At 43.1% G+C, this 26,379-nt stretch overlaps 1 protein-coding gene and 1 non-coding gene across 2 annotated transcripts in view; both read left to right on the forward strand.

Annotated features, from left to right (window-relative positions):
* The window catches only part of EXOC4 (exocyst complex component 4), a 746,462-nt gene that overhangs the window by 575,681 nt on the left and 144,402 nt on the right, over positions 1 to 26,379 (forward strand). The window contains exon 12 of the mRNA XM_049643019.1: positions 12,534 to 12,670. Coding sequence (XP_049498976.1) covers positions 12,534 to 12,670 — 137 coding nt within the window. The remainder of the gene's footprint in view (positions 1 to 12,533; positions 12,671 to 26,379) is intronic.
* On the forward strand, positions 11,958 to 12,064 carry LOC125931208 (U6 spliceosomal RNA). Its single transcript, XR_007460437.1, has one exon. It is a non-coding gene; the product is annotated as a U6 spliceosomal RNA (small nuclear RNA).

Below are 26,379 nucleotides of genomic sequence, written 5' to 3' on the forward strand. Positions count from 1 at the left end.
CTTGAACAAATTTTCCCTTGTGTGTGCATGCTTGCACGCTTGCTCGAACACTCTCTTCCCCAAGCAGTTCCATATGTTCTATTTTCCTGGAAGCCAAGCTCCCTGCTCCTCCTTCTCCTAAGAGGGCTCCGGATCTCACCTCTGAGGTACACGAGTAACTGAGGCTGAAGCAGTGGGTGGGGAAACTTGTCAGCATAATTGATTATTCTGTGGAATGAGCCACCAAAGGCAGGTGAGCCCTCAGAGTGTGGAACAAATGTGCGTGTGGGATGCATCTCCCACTGGTCCAGCCAGACTTCCTCCTCTGACAAGTTGATTTATATCTTTGTAACTCTTCCCTCACGAATCGTGCCCCACTGTGGACCATTGAATCTCCTGCCGCAGAGACCTTGCCTTTGCTAGCAGAAAGGAGAAATGTAAAGGTCCCGCTCTGTGAATCTCTGGGTTGGTTGGTTGGTTTGTTTGTTTGTTTGTTTGGACCAAGTGGAGTGGCCAAGGACATGAAATCTTTAAAAGGACAGAAGAATCACATAAAACGCGTGACTAATACCTGCTACATCAAGAGAAGGGTTTCTGTGAATACAGACGCTTTGCGGCATGAGAGAAACCAGAGTGGAATGAGAATTCGAGAAGCATGAAGAAATGCAAGCATTTGAGACCACCTTTGGTGGCAGCTTGATGTTCTGGAGTTCTTTAAAAACGTCTAAGTGTTATACTTGTTCCTTGAAACCACTTTAAGTGTTAGACTTGCTAAAAAATAGGGATGATAACGACAGCTCTGCTTTCTCACAATCTGTTGGGATATTGATTGAGATATTTGTGAAGTACTCCGAGCTCTCGGGAAGAAGGGTGTTAGAAAACGCTATGGTGATGTTGTTAGCAGGGCTTGGAAAATCATGCAGAAACATAATTTCGGAAAGATAACTTTAAGATAGGCTGGATTATTAGCCTGAGCCTATATGGCAGTCTTAACAATCTTACAATCTTACTATGGACAGTCCAATGCTTTTGCCCTAGGTATCCGTTTTGGGTGAACTTGGGTTAAGGAAAAGAATGAAGGACTTTTTTTTTTTCTTTTTAATATGTATATAACTAGACAGTAGAGCATGGAGTGATATGGGCCCTTAAGGCAGAAAGAGAACATTTAGAAATATACAACTGAAAATAAAATTCCAGGGCACACGTTTATGTGGAGTCCATCTTCCTTTGGAGGTTTTTCTTTCTCCATGGGAGGGTTTTGTGAGTGGTTGGTTTGCTTCCTAAAGATCAGATGCCCTTTCTACCTCTCTTCCTTGAAACTCTTCTTTCTTGTTTTGTTTTGTTTTTTGCATACTTTGTTTTCCTCATTTTTTTTTTTTAATCTTTGCCCCTTCTCTTCTGTTCTATCTTGGATCCTCTACTCCTCCTGTCACCACTGTCTGAGCCACCCTACACTTGGAGGGCAGCCTCCTTGTCGTGGAGTCCCACACCTCTGAACCACCTCTGCGTATCAGCCTGGCTCACCTTCCCCAGGACCGGGCACAGTGTGGGGTGCTAGACAGAACATTGAAATGGGAGTCAAAGGGACTGATTTCTTCATTTTTTCCTTTCAGGTCTCCTTGCCTTTTTTCTTGCTGTTATTAAGATTTTTTCTATCAATCTCACTGGTTTTCAACAATTTGATGATAATGTGTCTTGCTGTAGTCTTTGTCATCTTCTGTGTGAGATTTTTTAACTTCTTGAACCTGTGAGCATACACTTTTCATCAGATTTGGAAAATTTTCAGCCCCCATGTCTTTTTCTGTCCCCCGTCTCCTTCAGGAACTTTAGTTACATGTATTAAGTTGCTTGATTGTGTCCCACGGACAGTTCATGGACTCTGCTTGATCATTTTCATTTTTCTCCTGTCTGTTTTACTCTGGATAGTTTCTATTGCTGTGTCTTCCATTTTTCTTCTTGTCATGTTCACGTTTTGCTGTATGTTCTTGAACATAGGAGAATATTTATAATGGCTGCTCTAACCTCTTTGTCTACTAATTCTGTTATCTGTGTCATTCCTGGGACTGTTTTTCTGGACTGATTTTCCCACTTCTTTGCATGCCAGGTAACTTTTCATTAGATGCTGGACATGGTGATTTTGGGGTTTTTTTTACATTGTTGGGTGCTGGCTTTTATTGTAATACTTTAAATATTCTAGAACTTTGTCTGAGGACACATTTCAGTGGTAGAATTACATTGATCGTCTCAAGGGTTGCTTTGGGGCTTTGTTAGTCATGTCCAGGGCAGCCCTTCGTCTTAGGCTAATTTGACCCCACCGCCCGAGGTGCCATACCTTTCTGAGGACTCTACCAGTTGCCATATCTGTGAGGTGGCTCTTCCACTCTAGCTAATGGGAACATGAACCATTCCTGGCCCTGTGTGATGAAGTCTGGGAGTTCTACCTGCTCTTTTCAGGTGGTCCTTTCACCAGCGTTAGTAATTTCTGCCCCACAGGCACAAGTCAGTACTCAGCCCACGATTTTTGAGGGGGCCCTTCTAAAGATCTCCAGAAAGATCTCAACCTCTCTTTCTCCCTTCCTCCCTCTCTCTGTGCGCCCCCTCCTGTCCAGTGTTTCACCCCACAAAGCCCTACTTGCCTTAACCTTCCAAAGTGCCGGATTCTGTCCTCCCCAACTCAGAAAAGTCTGTGTGGGTCCCCCCTTTCCTGAACTGTGACCTAGAAACTCCAGCTACGGCGTTCGCAGGGCTCACCTCATTTACTTTCCTTCTCCATTTTCTGAGAATTGATGCCTCATATATTTCATCTGGTTTTCTTGTTTTTGTTTTTTAAAATTTTATTCTGAGTTATCTCTACGCCCAACGTGGGGCTCAAACCCACAACCCAAAGATCAAGAGCCACACATTCCACCTACCGAGCCAGCCAGGCGCCCATCATCTGGTTTTCTCATGTTTAAAGCAAGGCTTCAAGCTATTTCATACCAAAACACTTTAGTATTACTTCTCTACAAAACAAGAGCATTATCTTCATTATCACAATCACGTTATCACAGCTTTTAGCATGCGCAATAAGTTCTTAACATCTTCTAATACCTACCAATTTGAAATTTCCCACGTTTTGCAAAAATATTCTTTACAACTAGTTTGTCCCAACTAGGATTCCATGTAGGATCATAATTGTCATGTGGCTTACATCTCTTTTAATCTAGAGCAGTCACTTTTTTTCCCAGTGCTGATGTGTTTAACAGACACGGTCACCTGTGCTCGACAATATCCCATGTTCTGCATTTGTCTGATAGCGTCCTCTGTTTCCTGTGACTAGAAGCGAGATCTAAAAGCGTGATTAGATTGGGATTAAATGTTTTAGTAGGGATATATCATAGATGATGCTAGGTTTCTTGTCCCATCGCATCCGCAGACCCGTAAGAGCTGGCTTCCTAACATTAGTGATGTGAACGTCTCACCCCTGGGTGGGACTTGTGACCATCTGGTCCGTCCATTGTTCAGGTATGGTTTTCCTCGTGCGCCCAGAAAGTAATCTGTGTGTGTGGCGTATGTTTGGCACTACAAAAATGTTCATTTTCCCTGTCAACTGTCCTCTCTTTGTTTTAGTACCAATTGATAATCTTTACTCAAATCAGCTGTGTTATTAGAGGCTGCAAAAATGATTTTCTAATTCTGTTATTTCTCCTACACTTCTTAGTTGGCATTCTTCATTGGAGTAGTAGAGCTTTTCCCTATTTGGTAATCCTGAAATAGATATAGTTCCTACTGGAAAGACAGAGTAAATGCATAATTCTTTCTCTTTATCAATTCTCAAAGAAGAATTTGATTTAATAGTCTCCTCAAATGGTGACAAATGAGTTTTTTTCCCTGACTTTCTCTCTGCATTGATCTTTCATATTTCTCAATAAAAATAATCAACTACAATAATTTATTCCATTTGATGCAGTAATCATCAGCTTTGGCCAGAGAGAGCTCAGAGACCTGGATTCTAGATTTTTGAAGTATCATAAGCTAGCTGTGTATCTCTGACAGGCCCTTTAATATTTGTGTTGGTCGTTTTTCTTTTTTAAAGCCAGAGAATTGGACTGTGGATAGCAGGGGTTGCTTTCGGCTGTAGGGTTGGGATTCTGAGCTCCACTACCTTAAACACTGCCTGCTCCTGTCCGTGCGCAGGAAGAAGCCCTCAGCCTGCCATCCAGGCCTTCCACACTCTACTCTGTCCAGACCACCCTTTCTCCTCCAGTTCCTCAACATGAATCTCCTACTCCAGCCACAGTCGTCTCCTGCCTTTTCCCTGGCTTGCTGTGCCTTGCTTCTTCCTCTCCATGTATCCTAAACTTGGTCTATCTCCCAGATACCAGTTCAGCCTTAACCACCTTTTTACTGCTGTTCCCCTACCGTATCTTTTGCGCTTAACTTGCCTCTTGGAATATCACTTGTTTCTTGTTTTAAATGATGTTATCCCATGGGGCGCCTGGGTGGCTTGGTCGGTTAAGCGTCCGACTTTGGCTCAGGTCATGATCTCACGGTCCGTGGGTTCAAGCCCCGCGTCGGGCTCTGTGCTGACGGCTCGGAGCCTGGAGCCTGTTTCAGATTCTGTGTCTCCCTCTCTCTGTGACCCTCACCCATTCATGCTCTGTCTCTCTCTGTCTCAAAAATAAAATAAACGTTAAAAAAATTTTAAATAGGGGCGCCTGGGTGGTGCAGTCGGTTAAGCATCCGACTTCAGCCAGGTCACGATCTCACGGTCCGTGAGTTCGAGCCCCGCGTCAGGCTCTGGGCTGATGGCTCGGAGCCTGGAGCCTGTTTCCGATTCTGTGTCTCCCTCTCTCTCTGCCCCTCCCCCGTTCATGCTCTGTCTCTCTCTGTCCCAAAAATAAATTTAAAAAAAGTTGGAAAAAAGAAATTTAAATAAATAAATAAATAAATAAATAAATAAATAAATAAATAAATGATGTTATCCCAACTAGATTATTAGCAGCCCCTGGAAAGTAGGACCATGCTTTATGTCAAGAACATTGCCTGGCACAAATGAAGTACTTTAGCTGCTAACGTTATTATACCTCTGTGTCTCCCCTAACATGTAGCACTATGTATTTTGCAGAATAACAACCTTAAGGCGCTTTTGAAGTTGTGTGTGTGTGTGTGTGTGTGTGTGTGCGCGCGCGCGTGTGCGTGCGCGCTTCTGCTGGAGTTAAGGATATTTCTTGTAAGTGCTAATGTTTACCTATTCGTTGATATTCCCTGGGTTCCATTACATATCAAGGGGAATTGATAACCTGGACATAGAATTATATTGATTTGAAGCATGTAAAGAAACAAAGATACGCCCTGAGATCCCACGGTCTAATTAAACACAACTGTTGTATACTTCTTTCCCCTTTCCTGCTACGTTGTTTTGTTTTGAATATGAAGTCTCAAACCCCTAAATAAACCTTGTAAAGAGCCAGCTGTGCTTATAAGATATATTAGGCACAGATTTCATTCTACCATAAGTGATCCTCTAGCCAAAATGTTAAGAAAATATTACTAGTAATTTACATCAGATACATTTTCCAAGTTATTAACTGGCAGGTAAATTTTATAATCACCTATGTGAGTTCTAAAGGGATATAGTGTTTCTGGTTGCCCAAAACTTGACCTCCTATTTTCTTTGTTTAAGCCTGTTTATAAATTACACTTCTCTTCAGCCTGCCAAACAGAGCTTCAGAATGAATTTCCCTGTTGGTTGTAGAAGTTTGTCTTTTCTCAAGAGTAGAACCTTTTGAAATTATCTTCCTACACTTGGAATGGATCATCTAATGATTAGTGACATCAGACGGGATTCACTTGTACTTTCTTGCTGGAGAGGGTAAAAGGGATATTCAAAATATTTAGGTGGTAAGCATATATGTTATACAAGGACCTCCAACATCTGGCTCTGACTTCCTCGCACAGCTTTCCTGATCTATACACACACACACACACACCCACACACACCGTTCACCGCAGCCATGAAGAACACAATCTGCAGGTCTCTCAATCCCACACTGCTTCCCGTTCACGCTGCCCTGTCTACCTGAAGTACTTTTTTTCCCCACTTTTGTCAATCTATAAGTCGCTATCTTTTGGAAATCAATTCACTTATAACTTCATCTTTCTCACCACTCCCCACCCCCACCCCAGCCCAGTTAAACTTTCCTTTCCTGTACCTCTGCTGTGCACTATTCACAGAGACTTTGCGTTTTTATTTGTGAACTTGAGTTCCAACACGCATGTCCACAGTCACCATCTGGGAGTCACTCCCAGTCAGTGTCTCCCTTGCCCCTAGCAAAGGTTTATTCACCTGAGTTCTCCAGAGAAACAGAACCAAAGGGGGGTGGGGAGAGATGTTCTAATGGGGGTTGGAGAGTTTTTCTACAGGAAGGAGGTTTTAGCTGAGATCTGAAAGATAAGGAAAAGTATTCTAAGAAGGGAAGACAGGGGACTGAACTTTGCAGGCAGGTTCAGGGCCCTGAAATGGGAATGAAGAACCCAAGAAGCCCCACGTAGCTGGCTCTCAAAGAGGCAAGGGGAAATGTAGCCAGTGCCAGTGCGGCTGGAGGAGTAGACAGAAAGACCTTGCAGATTATCTGAAGAATGTGGGTCCTGGCACATTAAAGAGCTTCAAGTTGGTGAGAGCTAGAATCAGTATCACTTGAAATGTTTTCTTTTGACATTAAACGTACAAACTGTAAAGTGCACAAATCTTTAGTGTGAGAAGTTTTTATATATGTGTTTATTCATGGAACAGCTACCCAATCAAGATATTTCCAGCACCTGGACGGTCGTCACCTTCTCAGTCAGGATCCACTCCCTCCAAGGGCAGCCTCTATTCTGACTTCTATCACCAGAGATTACTTTTGCTTGTTTCTGAACTACAGTAATAACATTCTTGCAGTCTTCCTTTGTGTGTGGATGCTTTCACTTAGCACACGGGTGTGCTGTGAGATCCATCCACGCTGTCACAGGCAGTGGTGGCTTGTCCTTTTCCGTTGCTCTGTAGTATTCTGTTGCGTGTGTGTGTCATGCTGTATGTCCCCATTCAACTACTGATGCACATGACAACCACTCCTTTTTTTTTTTTCGCTATTATAAGTAAACCTGCTCTGAATCCGTGTGATCCTGTCTTTTGATGGATGTAAGACTCCTCATTTCTATAGGAGACAAAACTTTTTAACAGATCCCTGAGCTTGTGTGGTAGAGAATAATTTGGAAGAGAATAGAAGTGGCATTTTCTCAGGTACCAGCTCCCTGGATGCATAGACTTTTACCGTATAGCTTATTAAAGGAGCAAACCATGCAGAACATTCTAAACATCACACAAGTCAAAATATAGATTAAAAAGTGACTTCCATCATTACTGTCATTGCTATAGTTATAATTGTTTATAGCCAGCTATAAGTTGGAGCTGATAATAATTGGAAGGACAATATGGTAGGACAAGCTTTACTGACTCGTAGTTGAAATGCGCCAATAAACAGAAACATTATTGTCATCGTCAAACATTTGTGAAGCACCCCCCTCTACGATTGCTAGTGTGTGTGTGTGTGTGTGTGTGTGTGTGTGTGTGTGTGTGTGGTAGTGGGGGGGGTGTCTGAAGCAGAAGATGAATTCCCACTGTTTCTCTCAAATTCTTCCTACAGCAATTTTCAAGAACCTTAGGTTTTTTGTAGCATTTCTGAACCATCCCTGCTCCAAGAGCTAAAACCACCCATACCGAGATTTCATTCTCCACAAACTGAAGTGTTTTGGTTTTGTTTTTCCTGAATTGTGAATTTATTTATATTTCTTAAAACTTTAAAATTAGCACATTTAGTTGTATATATACTGGGTTGCCATTACAGAAAATGACACAGTCGAGTGAAATTAGGAATGTTTCTTCGAGCAATCTAAATCTTTAGTCACAATAAATATTCAGTCTTTAGAACCATGGGAATTAAAATACAGTAATATAGTAATAAAGAGGCTGTGGTTTGATTCCACCTTACACAGCATGCTTTTGGCTGTCTGTTTTTCATTATAAGTTTACTATAAATCTGTCTTTTCATCATATTCTGAATGTACTCTGCATTTTCATTAATTAAGAAACATTTATGGAACATCTACAATATGCCAGATATTTTGCTACGAGGTGGTAGAAGATAGGAAGGTATAGTCATGATCAAAGGAATTTATAGTCTAGGGGAAGAGATAGTCAAGTGAACCAGTGGGTACCATCCTCTTTTAGGGCTTGGGCTAAGCTGTGCCCCGGGTGTTCTGGTAGCACAGAGGAGGGGCATTTAAATCAGAGCAGGTAGACTTGAGCTGACTTCTCAAGGATGACAGACATGAGCTAGGAAGGCATTCCAGGCACAGAGACAGGCAGCCAAAGGCACAGAGGCAGGAAGTAGCCTGGTGCAGTCAAGGAGTAACTAGTAGGTTAATGTGGTCAGAGCACAGGGTTAGCATGCTCGGTGGAGCTGGAGAGAAGGTCAGAAAGGTGGGTAGGGGCCAGAGTTTCAAAGGTTGGGGGCGTGGGAAAGAACACGGACTGAGAAGGAAGCTCAGGTTCTCACCCTTTTTCTAGCTGGACTTTTTATGGGTCCTCAAGCATGCCACTGGGCATAGTGTCCTCATTAGTATAATCAGAGAATGAGGGAGAGTCATTCCGAAACCTTGTTCCAGAAACACTGTTCCAGAAGATGTGAAAAGGTCTATGCTGTGCCGTGAAAAGTGTTTTCTTGGGGCGTCTGAGTGGCTCAGTCTGTTTAAGCATCCGACTTTGGCTCGGGTCATGATCTCACAGTTTGTGAGTTCGAGCCCTGCGTCAAGCTCAGTGCTGACTGACAGCCAGGAGCCTGCTTCGGATTCTGTCTCCCTCGGTCTCTGTCCCTTCCCAACTCGTGTTCTCTCTCTCTCTCTCTCTCTCTCTCACACACACACACACACACACACACACACACACACACACACACGAAAAGAAAAGAAAAACATGTTTTCTTTACTTAAATAATTAGGGGAAGATTGAATACCACACACATTTGCCTGTTTAAGATTCACAATGAAATTAGCATAGTAAAAGTTTCCAGAGTCCTCCCTCCAGTGAAGAAACCACTTCCGTTCTCTTTAACTCAGCATTTTCAATTACTTGAACTTAGAGTCAGTTTTCTGTACTATTAATGTTGGCATCATGCTGCAGAACCCCATTTTGACGAACTATGGGCAAGGTCTTAAAGGTCCAATCATCATCATTCATTCATTCAGGTTTTTCAAAGCGCAGAACTCAAGAGCTGGTCCTTATATACCCTGTTGTTATTTTAGCCTGCTGGTGTATCCCTGTGAGAAACTTTAGTTATTTCTCATAGCACTGTTTTTTGTTGTTTTTTTTTAATTGCATCTGCTATCTCGGGATTTTTTTTTTATTTCCTTTTCTCATTTTTCACATCATGCCCAGACTTTATTACCTGGTAATAAGTTGCAAGAAATGAGAATTGAGTTGTTTCTAAACAAATATCAATCATTTGTGATGTGTTTAGTAGAAATTATAATGAGTATAATCAGGGTTTTACTTATTATAAAGTCATTATATTCAACATTGGCAAATCCCAAAATTAATAACAAGTCAATACATCATTTGAAATGCCAAAGAAATCAAATAAATAAAAACATAACTGACCTTGTTAAAAATTTGATATTTTCAACATTTATCTGTCAGAGCCCCTGATTTAGAAAATGTGATAAATTCTTGAAAAATGGGAACTTTTTTCCCCTGTAAAATATACCCATCATTTGGCAAACTACAGTGTCATTTGCCTTGGAAAGAACGTGGTGATTGATTATCCAGAGTGCTACCATGACAAGGTAAACCAAGAAAATAGCTGGAAAATTGTATGTAATCATACAGCATAACATAGGCTCTTTGTTGAGCACAATCATTAGAATTAAACTGTGGCATTCCAGTCATTCCCTGTAGGTACTTCCTATTCACCCCAAAACCTCTGTCTCTGGGGGGACGTTCCCACGTGCTTGCATTTTCCCCTTCCCCTCCGACCATCGCACGAACAAAGACCACACTGAACCCACACGACAAGATTGCAGAACACAAGGAAGCCGACGTCTGGCATCTCTTTGTGCCATTCGGAGAGGTTTATTTACATGTGCTAACGTTACCAGTACTGTTTCTTTTATTAGCAGCATTTTCCTGAAGGTCCTGAGAAATTGTAAACACGTGGGGGAGGGGAAGGATGGGAGATGGACAAAGGGAAATGAAGAAAGCCAGTCTTGCTTTCGAGAAGCTGGTGTTCTAATCAGGAAGACCAAACACACCTGAGATGACCTAAAAACAATTCTACATCTCTTCGGCTGTGTAAAAGCACCGTGCACCAATTGAATACCGGCGTGATGGAGGCCAGTAGAAGAGCCACCAAATTATCCTTGGTTATTAGAAGACGAAATTGAGTCATATGAAAGGAAGACGCTCCCCCAAACCTGCCCCGAGTTAATTATCAATAGCTTAATTGGAAATAGAACCAAGCCCTTTCTCTCAGTAAAGCTGAGCAATCCCCCAGTGCCCCTCTTCCCTACGGTGTTTCACATTTTCAGCGGGCTTTGTTAGGATGGCTGAACTCCGCTCCCCTTTATTAATTGCCCTCCGCGTGTTGTAGGATACCCTGTGTTCTGAATCAGGATGAGGATTTCAGATTCTTCTGAGCAGCATGGGGACATGTAGCTAAGCAGAATCAATTCCTGTCACTCACACACAAATACAGAAGAACGGGATTATGGATCAGGGTGAAGCCGCAGTGCTTTAATCTTAAAATCAATACCAAAAAGGAAGTTGAACTTGTGGGGATTCTATAGAGACTGTAATTTGGTTTCCTATGAGGTTTGCCTTCCAGAATATAACTGTTCCTTCCTTTTCACCTTCTGATTATTTTACTGGGGGGGGGGGGGTGGGGGGGGGGGGGGGGGGAGAGGACCAGAAGAAAAGAAACCTCTACTTATCTGGAATAAGTATGCACATATGAACTCGTAACTCAAGCTGATCCTCCATTGTATTGAGAAGAGCTGTACGCTTTTATCCATTCTTTTAATTTTTAGAAGAAAAAAATTAACCCGGACCCTGAACCCCATAGTCTGCCTTTATGCAGGGTAAAGTGCCTTTGATTTTTTTCACAGGTCACTATCAGAGTAGAAAACAAGTTTTTTTTAATGTTTATTTTTATGGTCTGAATCTAACCATAAGTTTATGTAATTCTATGTAAATAAATACATCTTCAACAAACCAGTTATCGACCAAAGGCTTCCAAGATGCTAAGCATGTGATTAGTATTTACTCCAGCGTTATTCTGCTCCTTTTGAAAGAGGCACGAACTAATGCTTTAAACAACTCAGTCTTTTCTTAATCCAAGGTTTAGGGTTGATTGAATGTGCCTCTTCTCAGAACACTGATTTGCTGCACAGTACCATCCGTCTTTAGCTGTAAGGTGGCTTTATTATTTGTTTCCCTGGGATATTTCTTTAATTCCATTTTTGAAATAATGTCTGAGTCTGTTTGGACACTGCTTCTGCAGCAGCAACAACAATAGGAAATATCTGATCCAACAAGAAAATGGTTGGGCCACAGGCAGGGGAACTCCGGGCTAGCTCTCCGGCAGAATGGTGTAGTTAAAAGAGCAAAGCCCACAGCCCGTGCTTTGTTCGCTACCTTTTCTAAGCCTGTTTCTTCATCTTTAAACTGTGGATGATCGTGGGGCTCGCCTGATAGATAGGTACGTGGAGAGGATTAAGTGAGCTAAAGTATGTAGGGCGCCTAGCACTGGACTTCCCACTTGTAAGAACCCAATAAATGGTCATGATTCCCATGATTAATGTGAGTCTCAAATGAGGTAACGTATGCTGTGTATGTGAAAACACTGCACAAGCCCAGAAGGCACAATACACATGTTAGTTGTTGTTCTTAAGAGATTGAGATTGTGCTCGCTTCGGCAGCACATATACTAAAATTGGAACGATACAGAGAAGATTAGCATGGCCCCTGCGCAAGGATGACACGCAAATTCGTGAAGCGTTCCATATTTTTGCACCGGGTGTTGTATGGAAACCAATTTGACAATAAATTTCATATATTAAAAAAAAAAAAAAAGAGAGAGATTGAGATTTGGGAACTTTTAAAACAAATCACAGAGGACATTTTCTCTGTGTTGCGTTTCATAGGTCCCTAATCTCAAAGTAGATCCCTGGAGGAGATAATCCAGGGGCTTGAAAGCCATAGCCATAGCTTGTGGATGCCAAAAAGCCTTTGAAACCAATCTGTAAATCCCTGTCCGGTGTCCTTCCACAGAACGTACTCTCTCAGGGGTTTGGGAAACGGGCACTATGTAAGATACGTATTTGGTTGTTTGCAGTCGATACTTGGCATGAGGGTCGCATCCTTCCAGGAAGGCTCAAGTCGTAAATGATTGCCTCCTTTCAGTGGTCTTTCCTTGTCCTTCACATGACTTGACATCAAAACAAAACGCAAACTCATGAATTTCTGTGTCCTCTCGCAGAGCACAATCATCGTGGAGAAGACAGTGCAAGACCTCATGAACCTGATGCACGACCTGAGCGCGTACTCGGATCAGTTCCTCAACATGGTGTGCGTGAAGCTCCAGGAGTACAAGGACACCTGCGCTGCGGCCTGCAGGTAGAGCTCAGGGTGGGAGCCAAGGAGAGTCACGTCAGACCCTGACCCTTGTTATGCTTGTCGATGCTGCTTTCGGAGCCTCGCTTTTCCACCGTGATAGAAAAGGACCGGTTTTTGCGTTTGTCAAGGGGCCTGACGAGAGCACGTGTCGCAGAAATAGTCTCCGAGATGCACATGTCATCATACTGACAGAGGGAATGAGAGCGACCAAGGGGCAGCACCACTTGGGACTGCCACTGAGTGGCATGGACAAGGTGTCAACCTTGATTTTCAGGAAAAGCTAGAACTGTAAGATTGTCTTCTTCAAGGAAATGCCAGATCGCATTTAGATCTTGTGATCCTAAAAGATCTTTCAAGTAAAGCAGTTTCAAACTTTCAGCATCCTTTATAATCCAGAATGTGATTTCTCCCTAGTTCTTAAAATGTGTTTCTCCTGATGCTTGATCTGTAGCCTTCCCACTGTCATGAAAAGATAGTTACACCTGCTTCCAGCATCAGCAGAAATGAAGAACCATTGTTAAGAACTTGAAATCCCTCGGCCTCCCCTCTGATTTCTTTTCTCTGGGTTCAGAAATCTCATGGAAAAGATCATAGTGCTTGTGGTAACAAGCTAATAGTAGGAACAAATTATGGTCTGGTTGACAAGACCTGAAACAATTAGGGGAGAAAAGAATGTATAATAAAATACTAAATTTTATGTGATGTATAATTAAGGATAGATATGAAAGTGCAGTACATAATCAAGTACTACCTGCACAGTACAGGACGTAAGAGCAGAAGGAATGAAATGTGAGAGAGAAAAACAGAGAAGGGGGGACTGGCTTGAGGAAAGACTTCTCAGGTGAGATGTGTGCTATGTCTCAGAAAGACATGGGATGGAGGGAGGCGGACAGAATAAAGAAGGACGTTGAGGGACACAGTGGAAACACCGACGTAGTTCCCTGATATTTCAGCAAAACCATTCCCTTCCTTGTGGGGGACCCAAGGCTGGACACAGTGCTTCTTATTACGTCCTGTCATTGCACTGGTCAGAGATTTCTGGAGCCTTTACCAGATCCAAGACAGCTGAGCGTGCAGGGATGAAGTCAGTCGGTCAGTCAGTCTCCGGTTATACCTTTAATGAGTGTGCCATCTTGGTAGAGGATAGGAAGGCAAGTTGGAGACCAAGGCATGAATGTCCACAACATTGATTTGTGACAGAAAATATGGTAAGATAGATGGACACGCTGTAGGAGGAAGAAATGACTTGGGGACAGGAGCAGCTTGATGAAGGGTATGAAGTAGGCCTTGTAAACAGTGAGGAGGAGTTAGACAGGATTTGGACTAAAGTTGCTGAAGGAAGGAAGGAACCAGAGCAATTTCAAGGAGGTGGGAAGAGAAGGAAAAGAAACAACAAAGGATGAATGTTTGGGTTTTTGGAAAGGAAGACTGAGCCAAAATGGAGGATCTTAAATGCCAGGCTGAGGGAACTTGGCCTTGTAAAAACTTTTAGGTAGTGGGGAACCACTGAAGGGGAGTGAATGGGGAGTACCAAGCACAGACCTGTGCGTCAGGAAGATTTTTCTGAGCTTTGTGTAAGATGGACTGAAAAGGCAAGAGTGTGGAGGTGGAGGGAGAGGGACAGATCAGGAGACACTAGGAGGTAAATTTGTAGCCTTGTGGCCGCTGGTTGGCTGTAGAGGGTGGAGAATGCAGGGAGAAAGTACTCGGGGAAATTGGCCTTGTCTTTCCTATGCTGTATTTGTAGAGAATTTTTTTTAACTTGAATTCAAGATCTCACATTTACCCATTAAATTTAATGTTATTTTTAGCTCAACGCTTCAGTCTTTTGAGATATTTTTGAATCCTCATTCTGTCATCAGAAAATCTTAGCTTTTCCCCACATTCCGTGCCATTCTTGATAAGCAATCTTTCAGTTTCTTATTATGTCATTTGAAAAAAAAAAAACAGTGTTCAACAGGACGGGGCTAAGTTGAGAATTCGGGGGGTGGGGCGCACCTCTCGAGACTTCCTTTGAGATTCCCATGTATATGTTACTCAGTGCTTCAGGAGTTCATGTGTTTTTTTTAACTGTGAACCCAGACTGTACCTCAAGAGCAGGGTGTGAAACCTACATTTGAATGCCAAGTTTTTCACCTGTTAGTTATATGACCTTGAACAGTTTCAGCTTCTCTGTGCCTTACTTTTCTCATCTGCAAAAAAAAAAAAAAAAAAAAAAGATAATAATAGTTCTTCCCTCGTAGGGTTGTCTTGAAAATGTTAGTCTTCTAGACCTATTTTTAGCAAAATAGTAAGCTTCCCCCAAAATGATTAGCCGCAACTCTGATGATGACAAAGATTACCTTTATCACCATCCATGACGGTACCTCCTGTATTTTATTATCTGCCCTATGAGAGACTTGTTAGATTTCTTGCTGGTGTCTTTCGAGTCCTAATCCTTATAATGCAGCTACCTTCCCGCTCAGGTCTCCCCAGATGGGCACATACAAGTCTGCAAAGGACAGTACTAGGTATTTGTTCAGGAACCCTCCCAAGGGGTCCCTTTCACTTTCAGGACCAATGGGCCCTACCCTGCTGAATCTTTGTTAAGAACTCTCGTCTTGGACAGCTTACAAATTACCCTTGGAAACAAGGTCTCTTGACCTTGAGCCAAATTGACCATTTCTTCCTTCAAGTCAAGGAGTTACTCAGGAGAGGAACAAAGTTGGCGTGACTTGTGCATTGTGAGCCCTTCTTGGCTCCTCGTGAGGACCACTTCCTAATTGTTCACAAGCCATGTTCAATAACCTGTTCGAGAATTTTACCTGTAACTCCAAACTCAGCCGATTTCTGTCATTTACCTTCTTTTCTTTTAGGAACATCAGGGCGTTTGCTCTCAGGCGTTTTTCACTGTCTGCCAGGGTACCTCTAAGATTATCAGGAAGGCTTCTGTGATTCTCTGCTCTGAATTATTTCTGTGCCCCAAGGTCCTTGCCTAAATTTATTAAACCTGTCAGAATATTCTTGGATTTCAGTAACTTGACACAGTTGGTTACTCAATCCTTAAAACAATATGTTGGTTTCTAGGATTTCATGCATTCGACAGATGTTTATTGAGTACTTCTACAAGACTTTGTAGATACGGCAGTGAACTTAAAGATAAAATGCTGCTTTCATGGGGTTTACATTCTGTTGGAGACGGAAGAGAGGAGATACACAATAAATATAATGCATAAACACAAAGAATTTTAAAACAGTAAGTACCGTCGGGGGAAAATGGAATAGGGTGAATAGATTTGAGAGTATAGGAGAAGGAGCCTGTAATTTTAAATAGGGTGCCCCAGAGGGCCCGCTCAAGTTGAAGTTTGAGAAGAGGCCCAAAAGAATTTTGGCAGTGAGATAAAGTATCTGGAAAGAGTGCCCTGGCAGAAGGCTAAGGCCCTGAGGCAGGACTCTGCATGACACATTCCCAGAGCCTCAGCAGGGAGACCAGTGTGATTGGAGTGTATTAGAAGGACATCCATGGGGCGCCTGGGTGGCTCAGTCGGTTGAGCGTCCGACTTCGGCTCAGGTCATTATCTCCCAGTTCGTGAGTTCGAGCCCTGCGCCGGGCTCTGTGCTGACAGCTCAGAGCCCGGAGCCTGCTTCGGATTCTGTGTCTCCCTCTCTCTCTGCCCCATCCCCACTCATGCTCTGTCTCTCTCTGTCTTAAAAATAAATAAAACATTTAAAAAAAGTTAAGAAAAAAAAAAAGAAGGACGTCCAAAAGAGAACAGGGGACAGACCATGGAGGGCCTTGTCGGCCATGGTAGGGGTACTGAGTTCAACTCTGAATGAATGAAAGGGGGAGCCACTGCAGGAATTGTGCCTAGGGCCAGCATGATCTGACTTACATCGTAAAACGTATTGAGAATCGGTTGTAGGGCCACAAGGGTGGAAGCAGGGAGACCATGTGACGGCTGCTGTGGCAATCCAGGTGAGAAACGAAGACCGTCTCCTAGCAGAGATGGTAAGAACTGGTTGAATTCCGAATATATTTGGAAGGGCCAACCTGCGTGATTCCCTGCTTGATTAGATAGGGTGAGAGAAGGAGAGGTGTCAAAAATGACTCCTGGGATTTTTTATTTGAAAAGACAGAGTTGCCGGCTCTTGAGACAGAGGACCCTGCAGGTGTGGGAGCAAGCAGATGAGGAATTCAGTTTGGGGTGTCTCAGGGCGCCTGGGTGGCTCATTTGGTGAAGCATCCAACTTCAGCTCAGGTCATGCTGTCATGGTCTGTGGGTTCGAGCCCCGTGTCGGGCTCTGTGCTGACAGCTCAGAGCCTGGAGCCTGCTTCCTATTCAGTGTCTCCTCTCTCTCTGCCCCTGCCCCGCTTGTGCTCTGTCTCTGTCTCTCAAAAATAAATAAATGTTTACAAAAACATTTACATTTGGAGTGTCTCTTAGGCATCCACGTGGAGCTAGGGAGCAAGCAGTTGGATGTATGCCTCCAAAGGAGAGAGGTCTGGCCATCAACATATGAATAGTAGCTATAAATGGTGTTTAAAACCATGGACGGGAGTGAATGCAAACATGACAGGGAAGAGGACTATGGGTTTGAAGAAGTTTGCAAGGAGAGGAGAAGTCACCAAAGTTGACTGAGAAGCAGCCCCCAGTGAAATAGGAGGAAAGCCAGAGAGTAGGGTGTCCCAGAAACCAAGGAAAGAAGGGGGAGGGGGTGATCAGCATTCAATCAGCATTAGAACAGAGCAGTGACTGAGCAACAGATTTAACAGCATGGAGGTCATAGGGGATCATCGTGAGAGTGGTTTCTGAGGACCAGTAGGAGCAAAACCTGGAAGGGTGTGGGCTTAGGAAAGAAACTGAGAGTGGGGAACTTGTAAATGTAGGTAAAACCCCTATAGTGAGATTTGGCCGCCATGGGGGACAGAGAAATGACATGGCTGGAGGGTTAAGGGCACATGAAGGGGTTTTTTTGTCCTTTTATGTGTTATTTTAAATAGAAGAAATCAGTGCGTGTTTCATTACTCTTCAAATGAGTACTGTTAAGAGAAAAGAAAATTCCTGATGTAGGAGAGAAAGGGGCAAATTGCTGAAATTCTGGTTTTGGGCTTGTGAGTAGAAGCAGGACATAATACCCAACCGGAGTGACTGGCCTTAGGCAGGAACATGGATAGGTGTTTGTTTGCCGTGGCTTGGCCTTCTAGGGACTGAACTATTTCTGTGTCATTCATGTGTCACCGTGTTGTCCAAACAGTACAACTGTGTCTCCATTATACCTACTACTTCTGGGAACATAGCTACTGCTTTTGGTTCCTGATATATTGTGGTCATCAAGAGTACCTTGATTCATTCCGCCAGGAGTCTGTCCCACTGTGGTGTCCCTCCTGGCCGAATTCCCTGGAATGGTTTCCATTTATTGGTGCCCACGATCAGATCCTCGCATATATATTATCTGTAGTGATCTACCACCGTTGCTGAAGTGTAGGCTTGGGAGGAATTATCTCAGGGGTGGGAGAAGTAATTCTGTGTATCTTTGAAGGGGAATAAATAGAAAATCGTTTATATGGCTGTTATACGACAACACACACTCACACACACACACACACACACACACAAACACCACATATAATCCCATGATGCCTGTTGCCTATTGCTTAATCAGGTTTTTCAAGCCAGAGAGAAAGTGTTTTCTTATTGTGTGTCTCTGAAGATGCAAAGTGTCCTTACTTCCTCTCTTCCCATTTATTGCCCTCCCCCCGATTGGCACCTGCTGAGGAGTAATTAGGGCAGTCCTAATTTGGACAGCCAAATCCTGATTACAGTGAGAGGAAAAACAGGAAATGTTCTAGTTTTGCTGCCAGCAAATGACTGACTTAAATAGAAAGCCATATACAATTCAAATGATCCAAAATGATATAACATTGGGGAAGGAGGAAGGGAAGAGGGAAGCAGCGCAGTCTGATTCTTTCTCCGCAGATAGTCTTTTACAGAAATGATCAAATCCACAAGCTCACGATGCCCTCTGCTGAGAGCTGGCTTGTTTTCTGAGTTTACCATGAGAACCTGAGCGTCCACTGGGAGTTGAGAGATCTGAGGGAAGGTCAGAGACATCTCACCTCTCTGTGAGCACCTCACTCTGGAGAGAAAGACTGTACCGTCTAATGATGTCATGTTACATGCTTTGGATAAAGAGAGGTTTCCTAAAAGGGTAATGAGGACTAGAAGTCTTTTCCTTAATTAGTCACACCCCTTGGGGCTCGGAGGAAAACTCAGCTGTGAATTCTCCACTGCCCGTATTCTCAATCAGGCAGTCGGTCCATTAGTCTGCTATTTCCAAGCTGAATGCCAGTCTCCCTCTGCTTATTCTTTATTCTGGGGTACCACCAGCAGCTTAGGTGTCCCCAAATAGTCATTTAAAGGTTGGAAATCATGGGTTTTTTTTTTTTTAAGTTTCTGCCTGTTCCAGTTCAACGTCAGTTCATTAAAAAGAAAAAAAAAATTTTTTTTTTTTTTTGGCCTTTCTGCATTGGTTTGGGCCTGGTAGAGAATACAAATAAACCATCTTCTAATCTTTGAGGCTCTGTTGACATAAGTCAGGAGCATGTTTTCATCAGGAGAATGTATAACCATCCTCGGGGTTTACAGAAAACCGAGAACTCGTGCCAGAGCATGAAGAAAGAGTGACGTGGCGATGAACTTGCAATCGCCGATGGCAGAAACCAGGTCTGGTACAGGGCTCGGCAGCTGATTGGCCCTCGGTATGTTTGCTGCACGAAGGAGGAGCTTCTTAGAGACTGAACAGGTTGAGCCAGCAGTGGGGTAGCATAGGTGGGTGTGATGTGTGGGGGAGACGTTGAGGAATCACAATGAGCAGGTGGACATCGTGGTTGGGTAGGAATGGGCGGGATAGGGGAGTTCTGAAAACTTCCCGTATCAAGGGAAGGAATACTGTCGGAGGTCGTGGCGAGGAGGCTGACCTACCTTCTCTGTGATCAAAGTGGTGTTCTAAGATCTCGGTGGCCCCATTGTGCTGAATAGAAACTGGACACCGGGGCCCGTGGTGGGTCTTGAAGCCCTAGGGTTTCCTGTGTCTCCAGAGGCCAGGGTTCTGCGGACTGAGAGCTTGTTTGAACTTGGCCTTGCTGCGTTCATAACCCGGCTGAGGTCACGGGACATGGGGGTGGGAGCGCATGCACTAAAAGCCAAGTCTGTCTGGCTTAAAGCCCGAAGAAGAGGCAGTTTTGAAAACCTAAACTAACTTTGAATCTCAGACGAGCCAAGGGAATGCTGCAAGCTCCATGCAAGCTTGTCTCCAGGTTTTCCTCTTGAAACTGTGTTATACCCCTCACCCCCTTGGCTTACATAGCACTGATATATTCATTTGTACTAAATATTGAGCAGATACAAAAGAACACATAAAATATGTACACTATCTGGTTCATAGAGAGCACTCAGCAAATGAGAGCTTTTATTTGTTCCTATAGTTTATTATGCATGACTATTCTGGCATCCCATTATATTGCAATTTAAACATTTTTTATGATGCATTATCTGATCAGTTATTGGTTTACATGCCTTTCTCTCTCAGAAACATTATGGATTCACATCAGACTTATTTGGGGGAGATTTCAAAGCCCACATACTGGACTTCCCACACTACGGCCCCCTGAGTGATGGGCCTGGGCGAGAATAATTTTGGGGCGCCTGGGTGGCTCAGTTGGTTAAATGACTTCGGCTCAGGTCCTGATCTCATGGTTGGTGAGCTTGAGCCCCACATCAGGCTCTGTGCTGACAGCTCAGAGCCTGGAACCTGCTTCAGATTCTGTATCTCCCTCTCTCTCTGCCCCTCCCCCACTTTTGCTCAGTCTCTGTCTCTGTCTCTCTCTCTCTCTCTCTCTCTCTCTCAAAAATAAATAACAAACATTAAAAAAAAATGTTTTTAAATGTCCCAAAAGTGATTCTCATGGCTGTTACTGGTCTAAACTCTGAGGATCTAGAAGGAAATTATTATGTCTTTTCCACATAATTATCTCCAACTTTTAGCATGATGTCTGTATATAGGCCCCACTGACATGTTCACTGATCACGTGAATGATTTCCCTCTGCCTTCCGAGTGCACATCAGCTGGTACAGATGCTGCCCATGCAGGCAGGTGGCCCACAGATTCCAGAACAAGCAGCCAATTGTCATTTCTCCCAGGTAACTCAGTCGACCATGATCAGATAGGAGTCTCTTGTAGTAACTTTGCTACAAAGGAATAACGACCTGGACAGGAATGGAACCTACTCAGGAAAGGACACCATCACTGTGCAAGGGACTGTCAGGCATTAACTCATCTCCTCGATCATAATAGTCCTGAAGACAAGACTCCCGCCATCTAACCAGTAAGAAAATGGACTCGGCTAAGGTCACAGGGTGTGCGGGTGGTTGTACGTGAGCTAAAAGCCAAGTCTGTTTGGCTCTAAAGCCCAGAGAAGAGACCCTGGAGTTAAAGAGGAAACAGGAAACCTGAGAAATGTTTCAAGTGGTTCAGAGAGACATGCTAATAGGAGCACAAGCTCCAGAACAATTGACAGCGGCCCAATTCAGGTTCTGCCCTCACCAGACACTTGATCCTGAGCAGACCTTGGTAGTTCATCTATCAGATGGGAATAATCACAGTGCCCATCACATGGGATTATTACTAGGATGACAAGAGTTAATCCATGTAAAGTGTATAGGAGAATGCCTAGTTCATAGTAAATGCTCAAGAAGTGTCAGCTGACAGTTATTGCTGCCGGTGTTTTTGTTATTGACTTTAAAATTAATTCACTGGGGCGCCTGGGTGGCTCGGTCGGTTAAGCGTCCGACTTCGGCTCAGGTCATGATCTCGCAGTCCGTGAGTTCGAGCCCCACATCAGGCTCTGTGCTGACCGCTCAGAGCCCGGAGCCTGTTTCAGATTCTGTGTCTCCCTCTCTCTCTCTCTGCCCCTCCCCTGTTCATGCTCTGTCTCTCTCTGTCTCAAAAATAAATAAACGTTTAAAAAAATTTTTTTAAATAATAAATAAAATCAATTCACTGATCATATTGTTATTCACTAATAAGATGGCAAAAGGAAGGTATTTTTATAACATCTGTTATTTCCCTGGTGTTTTGTCCTTCGGTGTGGTATTCATTCATTCATTCATTCATTCATCCATTGCTTGATTTATTCCACAGTTATTTGTGAAGCACTTTTAGGGGCCAGCATTGTTCTGGATCTAAGAGTATAGAAGTGAATAAAACAGGCAAGGTCCTGCCTTCATGCATTTTACGCCCACATGGAGGACACAGAATACAAGCAAGTAACAATCACAGTAAATTTCTCAGAAATAAGGGTGAGGGAAAGACCTTGCTGAGGACCTTGATGTTTGAGCTAAATTCTGAAGGTTGAGAAGGAGCCATGTGGCAAGATGGGGAAGAGCATTCCAGGCAGAGGAGGGAGCAGGTACAAAAATGGCAAGAGGCTTACAGCCTAAGTGCATTAAGCCTAGCGTAACTGGAACAGAGGGAGAAAGAAGTGAATAGTGAGTAAGGTTGGACAGGTGCAGGGGTCAGATCATTTGGGTTGTTTCTGGCTACACATGAGAATCACGTGAGAGCTCGAAGCTGTCCATGCTGACCCCCACTTCAGAATGTGTAATTGATACATTTTTAAAATGCATCCCAAGTATTTTAATGTGCGCCAGAATTAAGGACCATTGACAAAGGATCTCAAGGCCAGGGAATTTGGGTTTTGTTCTAAATGCAATAGGATGGCATTCAGGGTTGAAATAGGCAGTTGCCTGGCCTGATGTCTTTCCATAAAGATCTTCAGGATATTCATATTTAAAGTTGCTTGTCATAAGAAAAATCTGAACGCTGACAGTTGAGGCATATTTTAGATTAATTTGTGGTCTTCTGTTACAACACAATTATTTTCTTCTTGGTTTTTTAAAATATCAGTTATGACCCTTCATATGAGAACTTGTCTATTTAAAGGTTGTTATTAAATCATGCCCAAGGGTTACCTTCTGTAAACTCTCAAATTTCAAATCCTTTTCCACGGGTCTTCCTGAACTCTTTCTGTGTCCCCTGAGCCAGAGTATCCAGATGTTTCTGAAGTTGTGATTCCCGGGTAGAAATCCATACCGTCATAAAGCTCTCTGACCAGCGTTGAGTGGTCAGAAAAGTAGCCTAATAGAAAAGTAGCCTAATGTCTCTCTGCTCTTTTCCTACTTATTCTGCCCCATCTTCTCTTAAGGGATTTCAGGGTGTTGTGTTTGTGTTTATTTCAATTAGAGGCATAGCACTACCTGTTACTTTTGCATCCCTCATCGCCATTGTCACTGTGTCACTGGACATCGCGTTACAGTGTGGCCTGCTACGGGTCCGGTCATTCACAGTCGAAAACCCACTACAGCGTCTCAATGAGAACCATCTCTGTCCACGGTTCATCGGGCTGTGCGTCTCATCTGTCTAGCTTGGCTCCTGGGTTTTGAAGTATCTGGAAGATTCAGTCTGGGAAAGTAAACATCATGCCCCGGCTGTCACCAAACAGTTGAATCCAATTAGCCCCACCTGCCCCTGGTTGTTTACCTAATGAAAGACTCAGCATCCCAGCTGTGTCCAGGGACCAGGCCCACGTGGCATTTCCCAGCTGTTCCAGAGAGGAAGCGATGCACATCAGAGCCAGTCCACACCAGCAGATGTTTTCTGAACGAAATTCGCTCAACTGTGTCTAGAGGGTGGACCCTTCTCACGGCCGCCTTATCACCTGTTCTGAGAGGTGCACCGATTTTCCTCTTCCTCCTGGGAACGGGTACCGATAGCTGCACAGATGGCTCTGTCTGTGGCCCATTGAGCCGTAAATTAATTAGTAGATTATGGTTCTGGTAGTGGTGATTAACCCTACTCCTCTTGTGGAATAATTGTTGGAAACGTAGCTCTTCTTTTTCGCGGCTATTCGGGTATGTCCTAGAATGTGGTAGCCCACACAGTCCAGCTGATCACAAGATGAGAAACTAATAAATGCAGTTGGTTAGGATGGAAACTTTGCCATTTGAATTAAAAACTCCCTTCGGGGTAATTGTATGTTGCTAACCAATGCCAGTATTTCAAATTAGAATGCTTTGGCATTTGGGATTGAGCTTCATTCTGATATGAATTAATAATTTATTGTTGCGCAGTGTATAGAGGTAGGCATCTTAGTTCTTTTCGATTACTGTTGTTTTAATAAAATAGGATCTATGAATATTAGTGAAGCCAGTAATATAATATTGATTATTGAATTAAACCAGTCTTTAAAAAATATATGTAAGTAAATAATGTGGGTGCTTTTAATGTAGTCTTTCACTGACATATTTTTTTTTTCATTTCAGCTAGTGCTAAGGTGAAAATTCTAGATCCCTAAAGTGTACAATGCCACCTCACATCTATTTACCCAAACTATTTCCTAAACGCTGAGCATCCATGGGCTCAAAGATTTAGATGCCAGAAAACTGAGTTGGGTTCTGACTCCGTGGAACAGAATTTCACCTGGATTACAGTTCTAAGGGGGAATTGAACCACCCGGCAAAAGTTCTTTCTAGATACAGATGCTGAAGTTTAAGTTTTATGTAATACTCACAGCTCACAAAATATTCTTCCTTTGTTTTTTTTTTTTTTTTTTTTTTAAAAAGCATTTTAAAATGTCAACCCTGGGGGTGCCTAGGTGGCTCAGTTGGTTAAGCACCCGACTTTTCATTTTGGCTCAGGGCATGATCTCACAGTTTGTGAGATCGAGACCTATGCCAGGCTATGTCTGAATGGATGTCACTCATTGATGACAGTGTCTATGAAGGGGAGGAAGGAGCTTCATTAGAAGTAAATGCAGGATCAAGAGGTTGATTCGTTTCTTCTTCTTCTTCTTTTTTTTAATAACATGGGTTGGGGAATATAATGAGAGAGATAGTAGACATATAGGGAAAGGGGGATTTGAAGGGTGGTAGGGAGGATCCCTAAGGGCCTAGGTAGAGGGATTACTGGAAGTAAATGAGAATGAAACAGATTTGAAGACATTTCTGTGGGGGATAGAGATGGAATGTTGAAAAGTATATAATTAGGAACCCTCCTTTCTACATCAGATAGGAAGAGTGTGGGGGATAAGCAATGAGGAGATAAGGGACAAAGGTTTAACAAATAGGCGTTGAGAGAGTGGGAAGGGAAGTTGACCAGAGACAGGTAAAAACACCAAAGAACACTGAGGGCCCACCCGGCATACAGCATCATAAATGTGAGATAGTACCATTCTGTAAGGTTGTATCCAGCACCCCACACACGAATGTGGAAAAGTCAGATTGTGGGATTAATTCATAAATATCACAGGAAAGAGGCAAGAAAGTAACAAGGAAAAAAAGAGAATAGAAGGTACCATTGAGAGTAATTTGAGAGACACAAAAGAAGGTTTTGTAGTCTAATTTCTGTATCACTGACCATAGTCACTGTTAGAAAACTTTTGCTTATGGTGCATTAGAAAAATTCTAGAAATCAGCTATGGTTCTCTTATTCTAGCTTATTTTCAGAGAACCAGGAGAATATTGTTTCCTACAACGTGAAATCCTATTACCTTGAGTCAGGTGCTGATGAGTCAAGGTTTTTACATTTCAGCTTCTTTTGTTGACAAATTGTATGTTGGTTAAGGAGGTTTTATCATGCATACACACAATGCTTGTGTTGTATACTTAGGAATGCATAATGTCTCCTAGTATAATCCTTACGCCAACATAAATTCCTGCCTGTGTTGGAGGGAAAGCTCTCAGTGTGTGGGTCAGCTGGAGAGGGGATAGCCAGCTAATTAGCAGTCCGTTCGTAAATAAGTGTCCTTTCTGTCACCTAGAGTTGCTGATGATTTTTAGACCATTGAAATTAGTTACAGTGACAGAAATGTTGAACAGAAGGAGAAGCTTTTTAATTAAATTGAAATTGGACGTTTAAGATGAATTTACAGGTACATTCTGGTCAGTGCAGTGTTAATAGCTAACCCATGGGCCCTATTAAAGGACTTGAAGCCCGTCACTCTAGGTCACCAGTCAAAGCCCACTGGAGAGAGCAATAATCAAAGACTTTTTCTATCTGACATCAGGGGCAGAAGGTTTCTCTATGATGGTAGATTTACTTTGAATAGAGGGGTGTCCATAGTTCAAAAAGTACCTTCAAGTAGAACTAATTGGTGGTTTAAGCCAAGAAGTCAGAGAACAACCTTTTGTAACACTTTCGACCCTTTGTGGTACCATTTATGTTGTGACTTAATAATATTCTTTTATATTAAGCACTTGCCCCACTTGTTATTTGTCCAACATTTGTCTTGAAAGATCCTCCCCCCAAACCCTACCATACAGTTTTATTTACCCTAAGGGATTAATTATGATAAGGGCTACTAATTAGTATTATTATGACCTTTCACAATTACTCAACAATGAAGAAACTACGCATGAAATCCAGAGATAGTTTCCCAGTAATGTGACCTGTTAATGGATGTCATGACCCTAACTCACATAATGGATTATGTTAATAAGAGAGACGACTGTAGGGGCGCCTGGGTGGCGCAGTCGGTTAAGCGTCCGACTTCAGCCAGGTCACGATCTCGCGGTCCGTGAGTTCGAGCCCCGCGTCGGGCTCTGGGCTGACGGCTCGGAGCCTGGAGCCTGTTTCCGATTCTGTGTCTCCCTCTCTCTCTGCCCCTCCCCCCT

The sequence above is a fragment of the Panthera uncia genome, chromosome A2 (genome assembly GCF_023721935.1).
Source record: "Panthera uncia isolate 11264 chromosome A2, Puncia_PCG_1.0, whole genome shotgun sequence".
In the NCBI taxonomy this organism is placed as follows: Eukaryota; Metazoa; Chordata; class Mammalia; order Carnivora; family Felidae; genus Panthera; species Panthera uncia.